General features: G+C 41.3%; 1 protein-coding gene across 1 annotated transcript in view; it reads right to left on the bottom strand.

Moving 5' to 3' along the window:
* The window catches only part of frem3 (Fras1 related extracellular matrix 3), a 29,745-nt gene extending 8,964 nt beyond the window's left edge, over positions 1–20,781 (bottom strand). The window contains exons 1-6 of the mRNA XM_072384906.1: positions 15,588–20,781; positions 14,478–14,567; positions 4,001–4,147; positions 3,185–3,415; positions 2,966–3,091; positions 2,616–2,867 (exon numbers count right to left, since the gene is read on the bottom strand). Coding sequence (XP_072241007.1) covers positions 2,616–2,867; positions 2,966–3,091; positions 3,185–3,415; positions 4,001–4,147; positions 14,478–14,567; positions 15,588–20,616 — 5,875 coding nt within the window. The 5' untranslated portion in view covers positions 20,617–20,781. The remainder of the gene's footprint in view (positions 1–2,615; positions 2,868–2,965; positions 3,092–3,184; positions 3,416–4,000; positions 4,148–14,477; positions 14,568–15,587) is intronic.
* Positions 20,782–21,227: the final 446 nt, after the last annotated feature.

Raw genomic sequence — 21,227 nt, 5'->3', positions numbered from 1 at the left:
TTTGTTGATCATTTCTCAGTATATTTGACAGCATATATGCAACTCTGCAAAAAGTTACAAGGGACAGATTGGCATAGTTGAGCAAATCCCCTCAGTTTTGTCTCAGCACAGGAAGAGAGCTGTCATCCATCTTATCCTGTCCTTCTTCGACCTTCCTCCCCCACTTATCTAAATCCAGACAGCTCTGTCTGAAGTCAACGCCAAAGGGTTGTAGATACACCTGAAGAATGAGGCGAGTGCTTGTATGTGCATGCAGAATGATGCGCAAGTGAAGGGATGTTCCTGGTTTTTGATGATCGAAAGGCTGATAAGAAGCATGGTCAGGGAGCGGGGGTGGCAAATACAAAAAGGGAACCGGACGCTTTGCAAAAGGCAGATGGCAAGCATTCAAAGAGTCCTGGAACACAATGTCAATTCATCTCTCATCGCTTTTGCATTAAGTGTGTTTTCATCTCTCTCTGTCCAGCCAGTGCCCTTAGAGATCAACTGATAAACATGTAGATCAGGCCCTCAGCTTTTCAGCAAAAACTGAAGAAAAAAGAAGAGGGAAAATCTGAGGGAAAAAAAAAGATAATCATTTTCCTCCGTAATCATCGCAACCAAGAGCGCCGTTGTGCATCACGTTTGTGCAGTAATCATGCTCATCACAAGCAAAATGTTTGAAAAGGGACGTAGCTTCATCTTGCTCTTCGTTCGCCATCTTTCTCGAATGCCTGAGTTTGTTGTTGTTGTTGGTGAAGACGTCAACCGGAAGTGGCTCTATTACCACAAGTTGAAATGGGTACAGCGCCACCTATCCCACTGAGGTATGACATGCTTTGTGCCAATGATTCGATTGCCATATATACTTGGATAATTGCCCTTGACCAAAAGAGGAGTATAAATTATTCATTAAACATTAATAAAACTTTTGTCACAGTGCCTTCTTTAAAAGTGATGTTTTGCATGTGGCAAAACTTCTTCTACTGCCAAGGAAACCACCCTGACAATAAAACCTACTACAGCAACTCTCATACAAGTGAATAAGTGAACCTATGTCACTTTTATAACATTGCAAGTAATACAAGTCCTTTTGCAAGAGACTAAAAGGTAGAAAATGCAGCAAAAAACACAACATACTTTGTGACCCATTCTCAAAAGTCTGCTGCAGTTCATTTTAACCGTTTGCCATTCAAATTTGATACAGTTTATCTCGTGAACCTCACTTGGGCCGTCAAGCAACACCTGAGAAGTTTGAAACCCTGAATACAAAACAAATACAATATGAATAGAATGGATTGCATCTGCAACAAATCCAATTTTCTCTCTTGGTCCATGCTCCCACTCTTTGTAAGTTTATTTAAACATTCCCATTCATCACATGTGGCATGAAATTAGTTTGGTGTTTGGTCATGGCATATTATTTCAAATTCTCGATGATTGGTGCTTGAACAGAGAGTACAAATCTGGTCTGGAGCTGACATCGAAGTTTATGTTTACTGTAACGGACAACTGATGATGGAGGAAGGATTCCTGGCACACTTTCAGCGCCTCTCAGTGCCTCTGTTCAGTGCTGAGCAGAGGGATGGGAGGGGGAAATGAGCGCCAACATGGCAACCTCAAGATGAGTGGGAGGAAGAGTCTGACAAATACAGTAACAATGGAGGCTCACTGTTGGCAAGAGTTCAAACCACAAGTTTACTCAGACAGGCAGATGGTTTTACACACGCTCACACACACACACATAAAGATACTGAACTCGATTTATGACCTGGTGTTACTTCGGGACCCACCAAGAAGTAAAACCACAATAAAGGCTTGACGGAGGTGTCTTGTCTTTTCACATGTCTGGGAATGCAAGCCAATTATTTATACAGAAAGTTCAGTTGTATTTCAAGCTAATCCAGTAAATCAGCTTTGCTAAGAGTTGGGAGAAACAGAGGGGAAAACTAGCGTCTAGAGTCTTTAAGGGAAACAGAAAACATATTCCTGAATACCATCTAGCCGAGAGGACAGAGGAAAAACATGCCAGTCATGTAGACAATAGTTCTTCTCTCACAACCACCTGCCTTTTGGTCTCTGTAGACAAAAGGATGGACTCTCTATCCCATTTAGTTTCCCTGAATGCCAATGACGACAGGGGGGTCACTCTGGGAGCAGAGAGGGTTTTAAAGTCCTTTTTATCCGTCGGGCTACAGTGTAGCATGACATCCACTGAGGCTGCCATTGTCCTGCGTAACCCCTTTCTATTGTTTTCTTGTGTCTAACACACACAGAAGCAGATGAAGCAGTGTGTAAACAGAATCCAGAGTTATCTGTTGGTGCAGCGGTGATCCTGCGCTCTGTGCACCTTTGGTGAATTAATGGTGAACAGATACTAAAATGGAAATGTAGAAAGAAAGCAGAGTTTTACATGCTGGAGATTAGGGGGTTCCCGTAGGAGAATGGGATTCTGGCTGGCTTGAAAAAGAACACACAAATATGTGGAAACCAGGCATTAGAAGAATTTGGAGCATCTTGTTTAGCTACAGTAATATTCAGGGTTGCAGAAGTCAGTAAGTAGAAATATTAGTTAGCTGAGAAGACAGCAACTGACAATTGAAGTCTGCTGGAGTGAGAAAAGTGCTGCCACTCACCATCATCACTGTCTGCCAAAATGGTGACTTTGGCAGATGGGAAGTTGGCACCCATCTGGCCCCCCATCGGCATACTCAGGCTGACGTTAAAGCTCTCCTCTTCCTCATAAAGGGAGTCATCAATGATAATGATGCGGCAGATTTTTTCTCTCTCGTCCTTATCAAAACGCAGCACGCTGGTGTGGTCCTCTGGTCGGGTGATATAGTCAGAGTAGGACAAAACAGTGCTGGGTATGGTGCCAGTCGCCGTGCCTGAGGAATTATGGGAACAAAGAAGGGACATGCAATAATGTCTTAATGGACTCCTTTGGAAAGACTTTTGGATGCATACGTGAGAATATTATCCTCACCTTGCTGAGTGTAACAGACTACCATAAGTTCCTGGCTAGCATCTCCTGAACGCCTCACCGGAACTAACAGCTCCCCAATATCCTCCTCTATCTTGAATTCTGCTTGAGGGATGAAGACTGTTGATTCTGTTTTGGGGAAGAGCAAATCAAAGTTGTTGTTTTTTTTTTTTAAACCGTCATGAAAAAACAAATGAAATCTAGAAAATACCAGATTCCTACCATCTCCAGGGTCCACAATCTCCACAGTTGCGGAGTCTGGAAATTCCAGCACCGCCATGACTGGGTCTGACAGCTGTATCTCAAAGGTCTCTGAAGTCTCAAACTCCTGGTCTGTGAAGATCTTCACCCTCCAGGTAGCTGTAGTCTGGCCTGGGTTGAACTGGACCTGCTTCTGAGCTTTACCGCGGAAGTCCTTGTCTGTCGTTGCTGTGCCATCCTTAGTTGCAATACCTGAGGGAGAGGGATACACATGTTTTGAGCTGTAACCAAAGGGGATACTGTGTCTTACAACTCAGTTTAGTTCAGTAAATTCGGACACATTTTTTATAGTCGGAGTTGCTTCTTTGTGTGCTTCTTGTCTCACATGTGACCATAGATCACACAAATGTGTGAAAGACAAATACACTACTTTGCTGTTGCGCATTTAATTATATTATTTCACTGACGAGAGGGAACAAAGCAACAGTCAAACTTGAAAAGTTTTCTTTTGTATTTTTTTTCTTTTCTTTTTGCTATTTTAGGGTAAGCTGTGGGGATCCTGCTGCTCTAAATGAAGTAATAAATCTAGGAAGGTAGTTAAAGAGAGCTATTATTCACTGTTAAAATGACAAATAAGGGGTTGTGTAGTTTCACTGTTCTTCATATTGTTTATTGAGAGGCAAGTGATAGAAATATTTTGAACCTAACCTGTATGTAAAAAAGTCATCTGCAAGTTATGACAAAATTGCTAAAGAAGAACATCTGTAAAGATACATTGTTTGTCAGTAAATCAGAACTAAGCTTAATAGTGACATTTTATTGGCTCTCAACACTTACTAATAAAAGAGGTCTCTCCCAGGTAGCCTCTGCGTTTCAGCTTCACCTCCAAGAATTTGGCATCTTCATCCACCAAATAGTATTCCCGCTCCAGAGAGATCCAAGCCCAGTTGAGCCGGAATGGCTGAGGTCTTAGTTTATTTCCACCTGCAGTGGGCGAAAAAAAAGAGCTTTCATTCAGAGCTCCTTTCAACTGTACCAAAATCAGCTTTGTTCATATTAGGAGTTAGTGAAGCTTGTAAACTGCAATCTGTGGCGGGCTCGGGGATAAAAGGAATAAAGGGGGCATTTTCATTTCGGAAGGGAAACACGATAACTTAATACCCGGGCTTCTCTAAGTCTAACTTCACTGCACCTCAAGAGGATTTACTTCTTTTTACTTCTGATTCTCATCCACTTTTATTTACTGCTCTGTCTTATTCTCAACATTCAGTTAGGCATGTATACATACATACATAACTATACTACTGTAAAGTGGGAACATCTCATCATGTTTGTGAACATCAATGATGTTCAATCGTGAGCAGGACATAGAGGAGCAGCAGGGTTGTGCTCGTTGCATTCAAATGACTCCAAAGAGTGAAATGCCAAAATAAACTGTAACCCTCCTTTTCTAAACTATTGCAATTAACTCAACATTCATGTTATTTGCACACTTTGTGATCTTGAAATGATTAGACTGAGTTATCTGAACATTGTGAAGCATCTAAAGTGCCAAGTCATGTAGCTCTGATCCACAAACATAGATCCAATCCTTAATCCACTCTATCTCATGACTCATATAATCCCTCCAACTGTCAGATCAGTTTAGATTATAGGTTCAATATTGACTACTTTAGAGATGCTTAAGATAAGAGGTGCTCTTGAGTAATCTGAACACTTTTTAACAGCAGCTGCTAAACAGCCAATGTCTTGTCCTTCCGTGAGATGAGCCTGGTGACCTGTGACGTGTGATGTGAAATGGGTCAGGCTCAGTGGATTCTCTGAGTCTGGATTACAGGGGTTAGAGAGAGGTGTCTCTCTTTAGTTTTGCATGGCTTGTCACAGTGACAGCAGCCTCGCTGACCTAACTCTGTCATAGATATGTAGAGGAGAGAGGAAGAGTCTTGGGGAAAAAAAAGCAATTTGATAAGATGTTCTAGAGCAGAAGAATTTGATGAAATGCTCATGAAACGCACAATGAACAATACATTACTCTCGTTAAAGAGGCTTGAAAAATAAAAAGCAAACAATATCTGGAGAACAATGGAAAAGAGCCTTACAATAAACCAGCATTAAGCTCAGTTTTGCTTCAGTGAGGAAGACAGAGGCTGTGGTCTTTATGGAGCGAATGAAAACACCAGGGAGTTAAGTATGGGTATTTGGGATGGGAAGGGGGACACTTCCTCAAACCCACATGTCAACACTGAAGCCACACCAGGCCAAGTCACAACGGGGGCAAACCACACTCATTGAAAGGTAGAGGCATACTCAGATGGAACTGATAAGAATAAGTGGAGATCCTGGGAAAATTATAATATTGGATTGCATCTCTACTGGAATTCAATGCCTGGAGAACCTTTGACAACCATATAAATTTCAGAACTCAAAAAAGTTCAAGGAGTACTTATAGCTATACTATTACTATGCTCATTCTCTGTGCCATCCACCACACACCGCTGGACTCGTGAATGCAAGGACTTCTGTAGTAAAGCCAGGCGTCAGTGTGGCAGAGATCTTAAGTCATGCTCCATGCTCAGGTTTCCTGTGCAGAGCGGCTAAAAATACAGGAAACATGTATCATGTCTGTTTTGACTCACCCAAATTCCTCATGTGTAGACACTACACATGCAAAAAGTGATGAAAAATATAAACAGATACAATATAAATGAAAAAAATATACTCTTATTGTTTCCGTGAAGAATTTATTCACTGGCAGACAAATACAAATATTTCTGATTAGACTTGCGCTCAATCTGCATTCATGAAGATATCAACTTCTTGTTCCACTAAAGAAATGGTCTCTTTCCAGCTTGATCTACTGTATCAACTGTATCAAAAAGAAATGAAGAGAAAGACAAAAAGTCTTTGACAAGCCTCAATTATCCGAACTGTCTTTGTGCTTGAAAGACGGCTGTCCTGGCAGCTGGCCCCATTTGGAGCAGATATGAGGTGAAGCTTAGCCAGCGGCTATCATCAAGGATTATCTAATGAACATGGCCAAGACAAAAAGCTGCTTCAGTTTTGGCATCAGGCAATCAGGCAGCTTTAGGTTCCTGCTTTGGAAAAAGGAGCAAAACAATGGAGTTTTTATGAATCAGACTAGAACTCAGTGACACCTGATATTTCGGCGGCTTGTGCTGAATAACAACAATAGTAGTTTACAGTATGTTATTATATCAAAAAAAGTTTGTCGAGTGAAATTATGAATTTACGGAATAAAGTTTTTCTTTATGTATTTTCGGAAAAATTTAAAAAAAAAAGAGAGTCAAAAATAAGAATTGGACTCTGCATGACCTGCTCGGTTTCGACTTTGAAATTTTAGACTTTGAAGCGACTGTTTGGAAATGTTTTACATTTCAGTGTCACTAAGCTGAAGATTTTCTTTCTTCATACCAAGAACTGTTATGTGAGTTTAATAAGTAATAATGTATTTTATTGCATTTTCCTGTCCTGGTGAAATTTGGTTCTTACTTTCTGTTTCTGTATTTGAGCAAAAGTGTCCTTATTTGGATGTGGATACTTTAAACCTGATCAGACAAAATGCTTATGCAATATTGGAATAATTATTAGATGGACCACTGGCACACTGCTCAGAAGGAGTGAATTTAGCTGATGAAATTAAGTGAAGGGAAAGCTGTAGGACTCATTGAATTGATTTTTTATTCATTGACTTCACATTTTAGATCTGGTTTCTATGTCCACTCTTTTGCGTTAACTTCAGCTTGCTCTTTTGTTTTTTTTCTTTGATTCCTTGGAAGAGTTTTGTAGGTTTGTTAGTGTAATGGCAAAGATGAGAGAGCCTTTAGTTCTTGGATGAATTTGTATCATTTTAAGTTTCTTTGTTCAGAGGATGACATTGCAGTGAATATTGTATGATAAGTGTATGAGAACTCTTCTGCTCATATGAGGAAGCACCTTCAGCCACAGCTCCGACACACTGACAGCTAAGCCTGTTGTAGAGGAAGATAATGTAGGCGCTACAGCTCCTAATGTGATAACGTGACTGAGGAACTTGACCCAAATGCAGGACGATGGAGACAGATATATCCAAAATGAAGTGTCGCAGCAGTCAAGGTATTTTGCAATAGTAAGGAGTCAGCGATGAGAACAAACTGACAGGATGCACCTGTAGTTCACAGACGAATGAAGTGACTTGGGACCTGAAGGTTGCTGGTTAGCTTCCCCGAAAAACAGTCAGCTAACTCAAGGGATAAGCCAACATAGGTAAAGAACTTTAAATAGTATATTTGGGCAATTTGTTACTAGCAATCTTAAAAGACAGCTCCATTCATGAAAAATGCCAAATATGCCAGCTGCAAATGTCACTCATTCACAAGTCTTTCCAGCTGTGTTTATACTTAAAGTCACACGGTAGCATAACCTCAGGAGAAGGAACAACAAGCTGAGCTACTTTCTGACAAAGAACATCAAAGCAAAGATCTTCCTCAGTCTTTGTCTCTCTGTCCCCTGTCAATGTTTTGCAAAACCTTCTTTCCCGCCAGACTCTTGGAGGAGCAGAGTGACAGCTGTACTCAACAAACCTCCTCCCCCTCCATGACACCCTTACTCCCTGTGTCGGCTTTGTTCACTTGTGGGACGAACAACTGAGAGGGACAGCAGGCCACAGTCTGGGTGGGCCAGATCTACCACCATGGCGTGCCTCCCTGCCTGCCTCTGCATTGTTCATGACAGCGTAGGAGTTGGGAATCTCCCTTCTCTGGCTTCTTTTGTACATGCTGTCAGACAGTGAGCATGGAGCTGGCATAAGCCCCAACAAATCAAGAATTAATCAGGAAGCCAGACTTCCCACGGTTACACAGACACGGTGCTTCAGAAAGAGATGAAAATTATTTTAAATGGCAAAAAAAATTAAGAATGAAACACATGCGAAAAGTAGCTGTAAACAAAGAAGTAAAAACGGCATCTGTGGCATGGTTTTAGATATGACAGATGATCTGATTTATTACAATTTTTATGACACACACTATATTAGACCAGCAATCAAATCCAATACTCACAGTAGCTGCTGGACTCAGTTCACATTTCCATTAGCTTTCAAAGAGACAGTCATAATAATTTCTGCTGGGATGAAAAGTTTTATAGGCTGCATGTGTTTCTGCATGTCACTGTTAGCAGCTATTTAATAAATTAGCTACAGTATGATTCATAGCTCACATGGAAAGGCAAGGAATATGACAGAGGTATGATCATGTTTTTCAGAGTGAAACTAATTCCTCAGCTCCAGAGCAGATATGCATTTTTTAATTTCAGGTGACCTCAGATTTCAAGTAACCACAGAGTCAGTATAGCAGAACAAACAGGACATTTCAGCCTCAGATTTTCCCTGTACATGTTCCTAATGAGCTCATATTTACACAGCACTGTGGTTCGTACCATACATAGATGCAGTGGGATTGTGGGTCAGATCGGAGATATCATTGGAGAGGGAAGTCAAAATGAGGCTTTGACGTCCACCAGTATGATGCAAGAAAGAGCAACCTGCTAAGAATATCCTCATCAAGTGACAAGCATCACATTATTGCAATTTCCTCGTCAATCATCCTGTACATATAAATACAGGGGACGTTCCAGTCAGTTACACTCAGTATTTTAGTGTCACAGGTTTTAAGAGCAGTACGTTTGACCAAGGAGTGACACACATTGATACAAACAGAAAAAAATGAACTTTCAAAGGATTAGCTTAGTGTGCTCTCTGCTTAAACCAGGAATTTATGACGGGAAGCACGTAAAAAAATGTCTCCACTGCTGAGTCTGAGTAGGACACCAAAATGACCCCTGCAGGATGTTGCAAACTGTTTGCAAGGGCCTGAGAACCACATTCTTTGACCCCTGCATGCCGCAATTGGCGTCGTAACACAGACGATTGCAAAGTCTGTTGAAATCAAATAGCACTAAAAATGGGGTTCTTAGAATCATTGTCTTTCAGGATCGCAATTAGAATTTTGTGTCTGAATTTTAAGATTTAAAAATCACACATAATACAAATCAGGCTGATGAATATGCAAGTATTTGATCATAGACCAAAGAATTTGGCTGGATGAACATTTAAAGCTTTTCGGCAAGAACTGCAGATGTCGGCTTCACAGTCTTCCTGAGAGATTTCCCTGCGGTCCAAAATGATGGATGCACTGACAGACTGACAGTCCAGCAAACTGAGGTTTCTATGTCGCTAGCGTGGCTCAAAAGGAAAGCACTTGAAACTCAGTGACAGTTTGACTAAGCATTGCAACAGCTTTGCCATATGAGAGTAGATAAGAATAACTGCTCTAGCCATACATCATAACACCCCACCCTTACAGACGTCCAAGCAGCATAAATCAAGGCTGAAGTAAAAGCACGAAAAGAGAAAGAGACCCAGAGAATGAGGTGATTCCATAGTTTATAGAAATGGAAATGGGGATTCCCCCGTAAGGAAAGAAATGGAGAAGAGGTTAAACAATGAACATACCAAAGAAATATAATGGTAATACCCTAAAGGGTTCTTGGAGAACTGGATGCAGGGAAAGTGAGAACAGAGTGGGGTGTGGTGGAGGAGTCCTAAGAGGCTTCAGCCTCTCCAAGTCACAGGGGGCCCCAACTGTGGCACCATCAGCCAATAAATCTCCTGTGACTGTTGACACGAGTGACATCTAAGATCCCCAAACAGAGTAAGGAAGTAGGAGTATAACATGGCTGTGTCGGTCAGTATACAATCCTATGGTACAAAAGTACATCTGAAATTATTAAGATTGTGACCAAAGTCCACGCGTCGTTCTATTATTCAATCTATTCTTGTCTTTTTTACTTCCAACTCCCTCTTCTTTTTTTGCTCGCTATCATTCCACACCCTGGGGAGGTACCCCTTCAAGACATGCACATCCACATTGGGAGTCTACGAGTTATCGGGCTATCTGAGATTGGGTTGGATTTCTGCAGAGCTGGGAGTGGGGTGACCACAGACTTTGAAAGCGGATCTCCTGGAGCCTTTCCTCTCATGTATACACCTGTCTGCTTGGGATACCACTTCACTTCAAACTCTTGCTCTGTCTGTGCTGCTGGAGTCTGGAGTCTCTGAGGAAGTGCATTCCTCTCCCTGACACTGAATGATCACATAACACTCAACCCGCCAGGGTTTATGATCCCTCCGCAGAACTGGGAGGCTGTATTGTTGCTATTGGAAAAAACACAAGAACCAACTTCAACTTATCGAGATGTGCAAGCCAATAAATACACTGTTAAATCTACAGACATTTCACCAGTTCTTAGACTGAAATGTGCTTAAAAAAACTGCAAACCTCTCAATATGTCTGACAGTGAAGCTTGCTTTATTTGCCTGTTTCTTGTCTGGGGATATATGGAAGCTGTTTATCCACTTGTAAAAACAAGTATTTATTGCTTCAGTATCCCACTTTTGAAGGGATAGCCGGAGGGATTTTCTGACCTGGTAACTTGCATGCAGTTAAGTGCTTTTCTAATAGCAATTCTCAGCAGACAGAAGGAACAAGCCAACATGGACAGCACTTTATGTCTGAGGTCATTGCCATCATTTCCAAAGGGATAAGTTTGGTATTCTAGCTACAATTTTAAAATGTTGAACAAGGTATATCAGGAACAGATATTTCATGTCCAGCAATATGTTTACCATGGGTGCTAAATTGACAAATAATATGAATAATATCACAGTGAAAAGAAAATCAATTCTCCCTCTCAGTCCATTTATCACTTCACCTCTCTCTGCAGCTTTGGCAACAAAGCAGTTTGATTCCTAAGATAAGAGACTCCGTGGGTCACCAGGAGCGGCATGTGCAAACTTCTCAAGAAACTGAGGTTTTATCAAAGCAACCTGCCCCTAAAGTTGACTTCAACCTCATCCCTGGAAAAGATCTGACTCTATGAAATGAAACTTAACATAGAAATGAATGATCTGAAAATCATAAAAATCCTATCATGCAACTTCCACGGCTCTTATGTCGAAGTGTCCTTGAGCACTTGTAAGTCACTTTGGATACAAGTGTCAGCGAAATGATTGTGATGTAATGATGAGTGGGATTATTCTTTTAAATACATGTGGTCATTTTGAACTTGGTTCTATTACCATGTTGAAAAAAGTTGGTGAGAGGGCAGACAAAAGACTGAAAAGTGATGATTATATTCCAGAGAGGCTCAGTCTTTAAGAGGTAAATACAGGGAGAGGTTCACATTGAATGGATTTGGGAGGTAACACTTGAGCATTTTCAAGAAAACAGTTTTTTAACAGAAAATTGTCAACAGGATCTCATAATTTACATTACAAATGATCATTAAAAGATTCAGAAAATCTTTAGAAATGTGGAAAACTGAAACTTAAATTTGACCCACCTTTCATACAGAAGCCAGCACTCATAATGGTAGGGCGTTGCATTACATGGCATAGGTAACTTGCACATCTACGATTGCACTATTAATGCAGAAGAACACATAGGTTCTTGGGAAATGCATGATGCCATCCAGGCTTCTTTTTCAGAACAGACCCTGTTTGTCCAAGCAACACAATGCTAAACCAAATCCTTCAGGAATTAAAAAAAAGCATGGCTCTGTGGTAAAAGAGCCCAGTGTTAAACTGGCCTAGCCTCAGACCAGACTTGCCACCTGCTGAAAACATTTGGCACATTATGAAATGAAATATATATTAAAGGATGCCCAGAACTCTTAAGCAGCAGAAATCCTATGAAAAGCAATAGAAAGGGGAAAACACTTTTCTCTCAACAGTTTTTCTCTTCTGGTTTCCCACTCTTCCTGAGTGTTGTTAGAAGAAGAAAACTCTTTTGGAACAGGGTTTTGTGGGGGCAGCATTATATGTGCTCAAGTGAGCATTTTCCAATTTCCTTTTTTTGCCTTTGAGCAAACACCTACACTACACCAGCCAGCAGGTCCACTCTGCAACACCCAGGTCAAACTGAATATCTACTTCTAACCTCTTACACACACCACACTTCTCTTCAGAATACTTCAGCTGTGCCTGGCTACACACACACTGTTGCTGCCTCACACGCCAAACATTTATGTCTCTGATAAAGATCTTAATGTTTTGTATAAACCGACACACTTGCAATAACATTGTGTACATACCAGCTTGTAACTTTTTGTACAGCTTTTCTTTCCTTTTTTTGCCACACTACTGCAGTTCTCCATCTGTATATGTTAATGGCTTGAGAGTGTATTCTTGACCTGCTTGTGAAGACGCACGGTTGCAGCACATGTAGAGGCAGGTACCTTTTAAAAGCTGCTAAGACCCTGAAGCAGCTCCCCCTCTCACGGCATCTGAGGGGTATTTTGGGTCAAAGGCCACACTCAAATTGAGTATTTCATATAAACTTATTGAGCTAAACTGATTTAGAAAAGGCATATCAAACTAATGATTAAACTCAGTTCAGGTATAAATGACCGTTCATTACAAAGTGTTAAATATGATGTGTTTCTTCAGACAAATCTTTGTTTGTTTAAAAAAAAATCCTACAGAGAGAAAAGAACAAGCCACAGATCTGGATTCAAGATTTGGACCAAACATTTTCCAATTAATACCAACAATCTAACTGAGGTTGCGAGCACTGTTTAATGACAAGGTCTATTACCAGAGGCCAGATTGAGTGGATTATCTTGGGTGCAAATCTCTATTGACCCAAAGTTTTACCTTCAACACAAACAGCTCACCTGCATAGATTTATTAGCAGATAGCCTGACCATTAGCATGCTCTGCAGCTGCATGCTCGTGCATGTCCAGGATAATGCGACCTCCTCCATGAGTCACCTTTTCAACACTTTGTGAGTTCACCGGCTGGCTCATCTCACTTTCCATCAGCTATCTGTGTGATCCTTTCCCGGAAGGGCCTGTCTATTTGTTTGCGTCTGCGATGAAGAGATGATTTTGCAGGTGAACATAAGTTAATCTGTGTGTCTGTTAAGTTCAGCAATACAGCTGAATGCTATAAATAGAATGAATGTTCTGGTGTGCTGAGCTTGAATGTGTCCTTAACATGTGAACCGTGGCTCTGCAGAAACACAGTTTTGTTTGAAGTTCCAGTTTGCACCACTGCACCTGGTTCAGCTGAGTGGAAGCCTGAACTAAGTGGGTGGACAAACAGAACAAGGAGTGTTGAGCTAATTGAAGCCCTTCTGCTCCCTTCATGCTGTTAAACCCACCCTTAAAGACAGAAAAGCTCCCCTTCAGGAGCTTATTAAATAACAAATGTAAGGCAGAGAATATTGGTGTATTTTTCAAAATTGATTGATTAATAGTTGCAGTCTTTCAATTAATGTCAGAGCTAAAGGTCTTCTTTATACAAAAAGGATGGTTCACAGCATTCACAGTCTGGAGGGAGAGATAATTAGTAGATATGAACTCAAACTGGCATAACTGAGCCTTCACTTTACGAATATAAAGATCATATTTGGTAAAATCACATCCTCTCATTACTGCTTGATGATGGTAGCATTGTCACTAACATGGTGTATATATAATTACCAAGCCTATCTGATTCAATAAAGAAAATTCTTTGGGATTAACAGCTTTTATTGGTGTACTGACATGTTATACCTAAAGTGGATACATTAAAAAATATTTTAAAGGTGAGTCTCACTTGAAAGATAGATTCCATAAAGCCGGAACTAATGAAAACCAAAATTAAAAATGTGAAAGCGATTATTGGATGCAGATGACTCAGAATTCCCATTATTCTCTAAATCACAGCGTTCATTGTCACACACTTGCAGTCAGTATTGTGTAGTTTAGAATACAAAAAGAAACACGTTGTGAGATTGAGTCCAAGAGTAAAATATGAACGGGATATCTTGTTATACATAACTTCATATAAAACATTCACTTCACACAGTCACTTAAAGCAGATGATAAAAGGGGGAGTTTGAAAGCTCTCAGAAGCACCCCGAGGGAAAAGATCCTTTTGTTCTTTAACAATAAAGTTTAAAGCATGTGGTGGTCTTTCACTTTTACAAACTCACAGTCAGAGTTTGGCTCAAGTCTCCTTTGACCCCTGTCCTTTAAACCTGCTAGCCTTTCCACTGGTGCGAACAGAGGCAGCACCTCTGTACTGGGTGTCAGTCATGGCTAGCTGCCCTAAGTCTTTGTAATGCAAACACTTGCCTGACTGACAGAGAGCAGGAAGTTTCAATTTTAAGGAGCCATTAATAGGCAGATGAACTCTTGAAGAAAACCTTGTGGTCAATGACTCTGTACCAGTGAGTCAGTGCATGAAAGTATTCAATGATAAAGGGTTCCTACCGTTGTCTTCAACTGTGAAATAGAAGATATCACTTGTGGCGTTACTCCCATCCAACAGCACGTAACAGATCTTCATATCATTGATATCAGCTGTTAGTGTGACAAATACAGAGAGATACAGCATTAACTGAAATGATTAGATAACTGTGACATTAAAAGGCATTTGAAAAAAAGTTTTAGTCACATCTTTTAGCTATTAAAGTGCTAAATTTGCTGCAGAAGGAATTTTTTAGGAAGTTTCAGAATTCATTCTGTAAACTCTAAATATTTGATGACAAATGTCACTTAGAAAAGCATATAATTAAAAGAATTGAAAGATCATCAGGAATACATTTTTCAGTTAAGAATTACTCTTTCATGTCAGGGAGTACCAATCAAGTCTCTTTTCTGGAAAGCGTCAAAAGCTGATAAGTCAAGTGAATTAGATATTTGCTACATTAGATCTTTATTAATTAACAGGGTATTTTGTTTTGAAGTTTTTTTCTTTTCTGTTTCCATCAGCCCTTTGCAATACAACAACTCTTAACTAACTTAATAACTTACCAAGAAATGTTGTTGGTTAAACCAAACCAAAGATCTACTTTAAAAAAAGTTTAGAACAAAATAAAACTAACCATAACCAAGTTTAAACAAAGTGTAAAGTTAAAAAAGAAAAATATATTATCCAACATCAGGTGTCCTGTATAACTATCTTCTCCAATCTCTTTCTAAGATATATTTTTGCTATTTCAGGAAACACCGATGTTTTTGAGAAAACCATGTATATTTCTTGCCAAGTGGACTTGTAAAGTTGACTGACCGGTCTGTTTTGTGCTGCATATATACCTATTTCTAATTAATATTCTTTATATTCTTGTTATCAGTTATTTTCACATTCAGTGACATCTAGTTGTTTATGCATTAAGCAAAAAAGCATTCAAACTCATTTGGAGTTGTGTTGTATCTGACAAATGTACAATATTCACTATATATTTCTGCTTCAGACGGAGTCGTTTCTGAAATATCTGGCTTTTCTATATTATTTCACATTGGAGACTCATGACTGACACATTTTATTCCTTATGTTTTAGGAATTACCATGAACTATTCAATGGTGTGACACCAACTTACCTTGTGTGAAGGTTTTGATGCTGTCGTTGCCCAGCTCAGTGTTCACGATGAATCCATGCAGTGGAGCCTCAGACACAATGTACTTCAGGACTTTCTGGGGGCTGTCTCTGTCCTCCGATCGAAGAACCTTGCTGGTGATCACGAAACCTAGGTGTCCTGTCTGAAGGACTTTCAGTGAGGCAGCAGCTTTGTTCACAACAATCTGGGGCACACCATTATCCACCGTGTTGATTTGAATAGTCATCATTTGGGGCTTGCGTGTCTCATCCACAGTATCAGGAAAGATGTAAAAGTCTGTATGAGTGCCGTCTGTGATGGTGAAAGAGAAACTATCTTCATTGGTCTCAGTCCCATCATGCTTATAGCTGATAAGGTTCTCGTTCAGATCCTGCTTGGTAAAGGTAGTGATTGGCTGGGAGTTGTTGAAAAGCAGCTGGCCGTGCACTGGCACCTGCGTGACTATGAAGCGTAGCAGGTTGTCAGGAGTGTCCCGATCCTCAGCAGTCAGCTCAAATGGTGTAATGAGCTTGGTTTCTCCTTCCTCGACAACCAGCTTGTTTACGGTCAAGACAGGTTTCTTATTATCTACATCAGTGATAGACACTCTGAAGGTTCGGAAGACAGGGTTGTAACCATCTGTCACCTCAAACTCAAAGCTGTCCATTTTCATCTCGTCATCTGAGGTGTGGATGTAGTAGATCTTGTTACCAGCGAGCTGCAGTTGTGTGAAGGTGGAAATGGGAACACCAGGGTAGTCAGTACACTCTAAGTGTCCTCTGCTAGGTGCTCTTGTGATACTAAAGCTGAGGTACTCATCTGGGCTGTTTATGTCAGTAGTGCTGAGGAGGTCTGTAGTAAGAGTTACTTTTCCCCCCTCTTTCAGCGTCACACCTTTGTTGATGACATCTGGGAAGACCATGTCAATACTCCCAATGTTGATGTAAAAGTAACGGTCTATGAGTGGATTGATACCATCTGTAACATCAAATTTGAGCAGGTCACGAATGCCCTCCTGGCCTGTGTGCACATACTGAATGAGTTGTTTGTCAATTTCGTCCTGTGTGAAATTCATTCCCAGGGTTATGTTCCCTAAGACATCACCAAATTTGCTGATATGCTGAAGGTATCCTTGGCCAGGGCCATATCGCACAACATATGTTAGTTCCTTGTCTTCAGAGTCAAGATCTGTTGCCTTTAGAACCCTGTTACTGATGACTTTTGTCTCTCCGATCTCAACATCAAGTCCATCATTTATAGCCATTCTTGGTGTCTCATCATCAACAGGAATAACCATGATGAGAACTGTCTTTTCCACTTTGTGTTTGCCATCAGACAGCCTGATATCAAAGCTGTCTTCTTTGGTCTCAGAGTCATCGTGTTCATAGACAATGTTGGATGCTTCTTTGATCTGCTCCAAGTTGAACTTCTCTACAGGGATCGTGCCAGTGCTGAGCTGCTGAACTATCACACCATGCTTTGGGTTTTTGATGATTTCAAAGTGTAGTTCATCCCCAGGGATGTCAGCATCAGCAGCGTTTAGAATTGGTGTGTCGATAATGAGACTCATGCCCTCCATTACCACAAACTCACGAATGAAAATCTCAGGCTTCTCATCATTGGCTGGAATGATGACTATGGGGAGGAAGTGGCGTTCAGAGAAGTTAATACCATCAGAGCAGCGAAAGGTGAAACGATCCTCCACAGGTTCAACCCCTTTGTGAATACTTTGGACATAGTAGATGTGACCAAGGGCAACGTCTTTTATGGTAAAGGCAGTGATGGCTGTACCAGTTCTTGATTTCTCAGAGCCTGCTGCCGGGGAGATGTTCTCCACATAGCCAGATGTTGGTTGAACGATGATGGTGCACAGGATATCATCATTGTTGGTGTCAACATCCTCAGCTTGAATGTGGTTTATGGTGATAACATTCTTCTCCCCTTCCACCACAACAAACTGCCCACCAACACTGACAACAGGTGGAATGCTGTCAACAGGAAGGATGGTTACATAAACTGTCACACCTTGAACCTTGTTGCCGCCCACGACCCACTGATCAGACATATCAGTCAAAGTTAGGTTAAAAGAGTCATGTTCTTTAATTGGACCGATTTCACCGGATGTATGAGCATACACCACCATTCCATTAATGATGTCTTCCTGGGTGAATCTCTCAGCAGGAGCTCCATTAACCAGGATTTCACCCAACCTGGGAGATTCCTCAACAATAAAAGTCAGCATGAGGTCATCTGTGTCTTCATCACGGCCCTGAATGACATTACTTGTAATCTCGGTTGCTCCGTTCTCCAGCACATCGATAGAGGCTCCGAGCAGGCCAGCTGGGAGCATAATTGTTGGGATCTCATCATCAACTAGTTCGATGGTGATCCTAACAGTAATGGGCACCTCGTGGAAGCCGTCACTTACAGCAAGTTTGATGACATCGCTGAGCGATTCCTCTCCTCCATGGACGTAAGTGAGGTGACCACTAGCAATGTCTTCAAGCACAAATGTTTCAGCGTTTGACATGTCAATCCCAAAATACTGCAGCTGCCCATATTGAGGAATCTGGGTCACGGTGAAAATGATATTTTCATCATCTGTATCTGTGTCAGTGGCATCCAGCTCCTTCCTGGTAATAACATAAGTACTTCTTTCCATAAGGGCAAAACCAGTGTTGGTGATAACTGGTGGTTTGTTGTCAACTGGCTGTAGGAAAATGGTGAATAGTCCATCTGCTGTGTTACCAGCTGTGTCTTCCACAGTGAATGTAAACTGAGCCACTTTTGGAGTGATTCCCAGTTCCTGGTCTGGAGGCTTGTAAGCTACTTTATGGTGATTAACCTGGGCTTGTGTGAACTCTATAACTATGGTGTCAGGGCTCTCTGTCAGTACAATTTCACCTAAAGGGACTGGATTGTTCTCATCTGTGTCAGTTGGTGGTTTAGTGATTGTGTATTTCAGATCTCTGTCATCTGAATCAAGATCAGTATAACACAAGAACTTTTTCCTAAAGAATGTGAGCTCATATTCCTGGACTGTCATGTGAAGGGTTGTGCCTAGGAAAAGCTCCGGGGGAAGGTCATCAACAGGATGGATTTTGATAGTGAACATGTGCTCGCCTGACTGATTAGGAGGGTCATTGTCATCCTGCACGCGGAAGACAAAATGATCAATCACAGTTTTGGTGCTATGGGGACCGATGTGGCGATAGAACAGCTTTCCATCAAGAATATCCTGCTGAAACCATTCCGTCACCACCTGCTCAAACATCTCATCTGTCTCACTGAACTTCCACGAAGTTGGGTCAGTGGGTGGCTCTACTTGCCTAAGCAGGAGCTCTCCTACTGTGGAGTAAGGTGCGTCCAAGATAAACTTAATAGTTGAGTCCTCTGAGTCGATATCTGTAGCGCTCAGTATGAAGGGAGAGATCTGCATAACTTCATTCTTGAACAGAACTAGGCCGGTGTTAGCATTAATAATAGGGGGCTCGTCATCAGTGGGAGCAATAGTGATAGGAAACAAAAATTCCACTTCATTACTTCCATCAGTCATTCTAAAAATAATGTTGTCACTGTACGTGTCGCTGCCGTCATGCTGGTACACAACAATGCCACTGTCTAGATCGGCAGGGGTGAAGAATTTCCTGCGTGTGCCAAGCACAGTGAGGTCTCCGTGTTTTAAACCATCAACAACTGTGATTCTCACATCTTCCAGGTTATCCTCATCACTAATCTCTAAATTCTGTGAGCTTGAGAGAGCTCGGGACTGCCCTTCAAATAATAGCTGCCCTGTATTTTTAGTTGCAACTGGAGCCAAGGTATTCATAGGCTTAACCACAATCATAAAAGCAAATGGATCAGAGACTGCACCATCAGTATCTACAATCTCAAACTCAAGTTGGAAAATCCTCTCTTGTTCTGAGTCCTCTGATGGTGGCTTGTAGGCTATTTTTAGGTCTTTTATGTCCCTCTGATAGAAGGAGGTGATAGGGAGGTTCTGATCATCCGTGCTGATGATATAACCCTGCTGCGGGCTCAGTGGTGAAGTAATGTTGAAAATCAGATCATCTGGGTCAGATTCAACATCTTCGGCAGCTAGCATGTCACTTGTAATAGCTGTCATCACAAATTGATCAATCTCCATCATCATCATGGCTACAAAGCTGGGTTTGGGAGCGGTGTTCTCTGTACCCTCTCTAATTCTAACCATCATTTGAAAATGCTCCTGCATTATTGTGTTGCCATCATTATCTTGCAGCTCTACCATCATTGGAATATAGTCTCTGTTTGGTGAATTGGTTTTAGCAGTGTGTTTGTAGCGAATGCCCAGTTTTACAAACTCATCACAATCAACCATTTGGCCATTGGTGGGGCTATTCAAGAGAGTGCCATACCTGGGAAGATCTCCAGCGCCGATCAGAGTAGCGATCTTACACTGTGTGACACCATCCTCAAAGGAAAACTCTAGAGCCTTTTTGTCAATGGGGCTGCTGTCACCATTGAGCTTTTCAACATTGAGGGGCATATTCCTTGTGACGATCTCAAGCTGCTGGAAAACCACCTCCACTTCCAGCATGAAAGGGATGATAACTGTGTCTGTGTGGGAGTCGTAACGAAGCTGCAGTTTCACACGATCCTGACTGGGGCTCCGAGATCCAAAATGAGTGTATTTCACCTCATCTGCGCCAAAGGAACAAGGGAACTTTTTCGGGGTCAAAATCCCTGGCTTCTGGGCCAGTGGGTCATTGTCCAAAACTGTGATGTGGCAACGGTCACCGGGCTGCACTTCTGTTACCAGGTCATTGACAGGGTCCAAAAACACAGACCTCCCAAAAGGCACCCTGATCCCATTGTTAGCAATGATAATATTGTCTTCATTAGGTCTGGACCTGTGGTAATAGAGGTGAGCTGGATCAAATGACTGTGAGAATACTGGAGAAAAACAGGAGCTGAGAGAAAAAATAAGCAGCAGGCATCTCAAAAATGCCCACTTTTTCCAAAGTTTGGAACTTTGCAGACAACCAGCCATGTCCACTGCTAGTTGCCTTGCAATTTCTATCACAAGTCAGCAGCAGCAGGCGGATTCCTCTGCTGAGTGAAAAAGCATGAAAAAAGAAAAGTCTCTGATGGTCTGGGTCTTGGAATCTGTCCTCTGTGTCTCTGTGTTTCAGTGTGGCCACACAGAGACACAAGTGTGGTGAATGCTGCAGGGCTGTGCAGGTAATAATGAAACAGTAGACAGTGACAGGCACAGGCTCCTCCTTCTTTCAGCACAGGGAGTGAGCCTCCAACCCCCATTGCTAATTTAAGAAAAACCATTGGACAAGACTGAGAAAGTCTTGCTCCAACCAAAACTTACCCTTCTCCCCTTCTCTCACTGAATAAAGACTGTTGGGGGGGTACCCTAAATCAAGGCATTAAAGCAATTCAACTAAATTTAGTGGCAGTTGTGCAACAAACTAAAACTATATTCATATTATGTAACAAATTTGCTAACTTAGGTTGATGCAACAAAGAAGCAGTAATATCTTAGTAGCATTTTTATGCCCAACAATCTATGAATAGAAATAATCTGTCAACTGAGCATGTTAGAGTTATAATTTTTTGATTGTTTTTGTCAAGATTTACTTTTATCTTTAA

The sequence above is a fragment of the Leuresthes tenuis genome, unplaced genomic scaffold, assembly GCF_036924035.1.
Source record: "Leuresthes tenuis unplaced genomic scaffold, fLeuTen1.0.hap1 SCAF_4, whole genome shotgun sequence".
Classification (NCBI taxonomy): domain Eukaryota; kingdom Metazoa; phylum Chordata; class Actinopteri; order Atheriniformes; family Atherinopsidae; genus Leuresthes; species Leuresthes tenuis.
The sequence above is the reverse complement of the archived record's forward strand: the minus strand, read 5'-3'. Positions and strand labels throughout refer to the sequence as shown.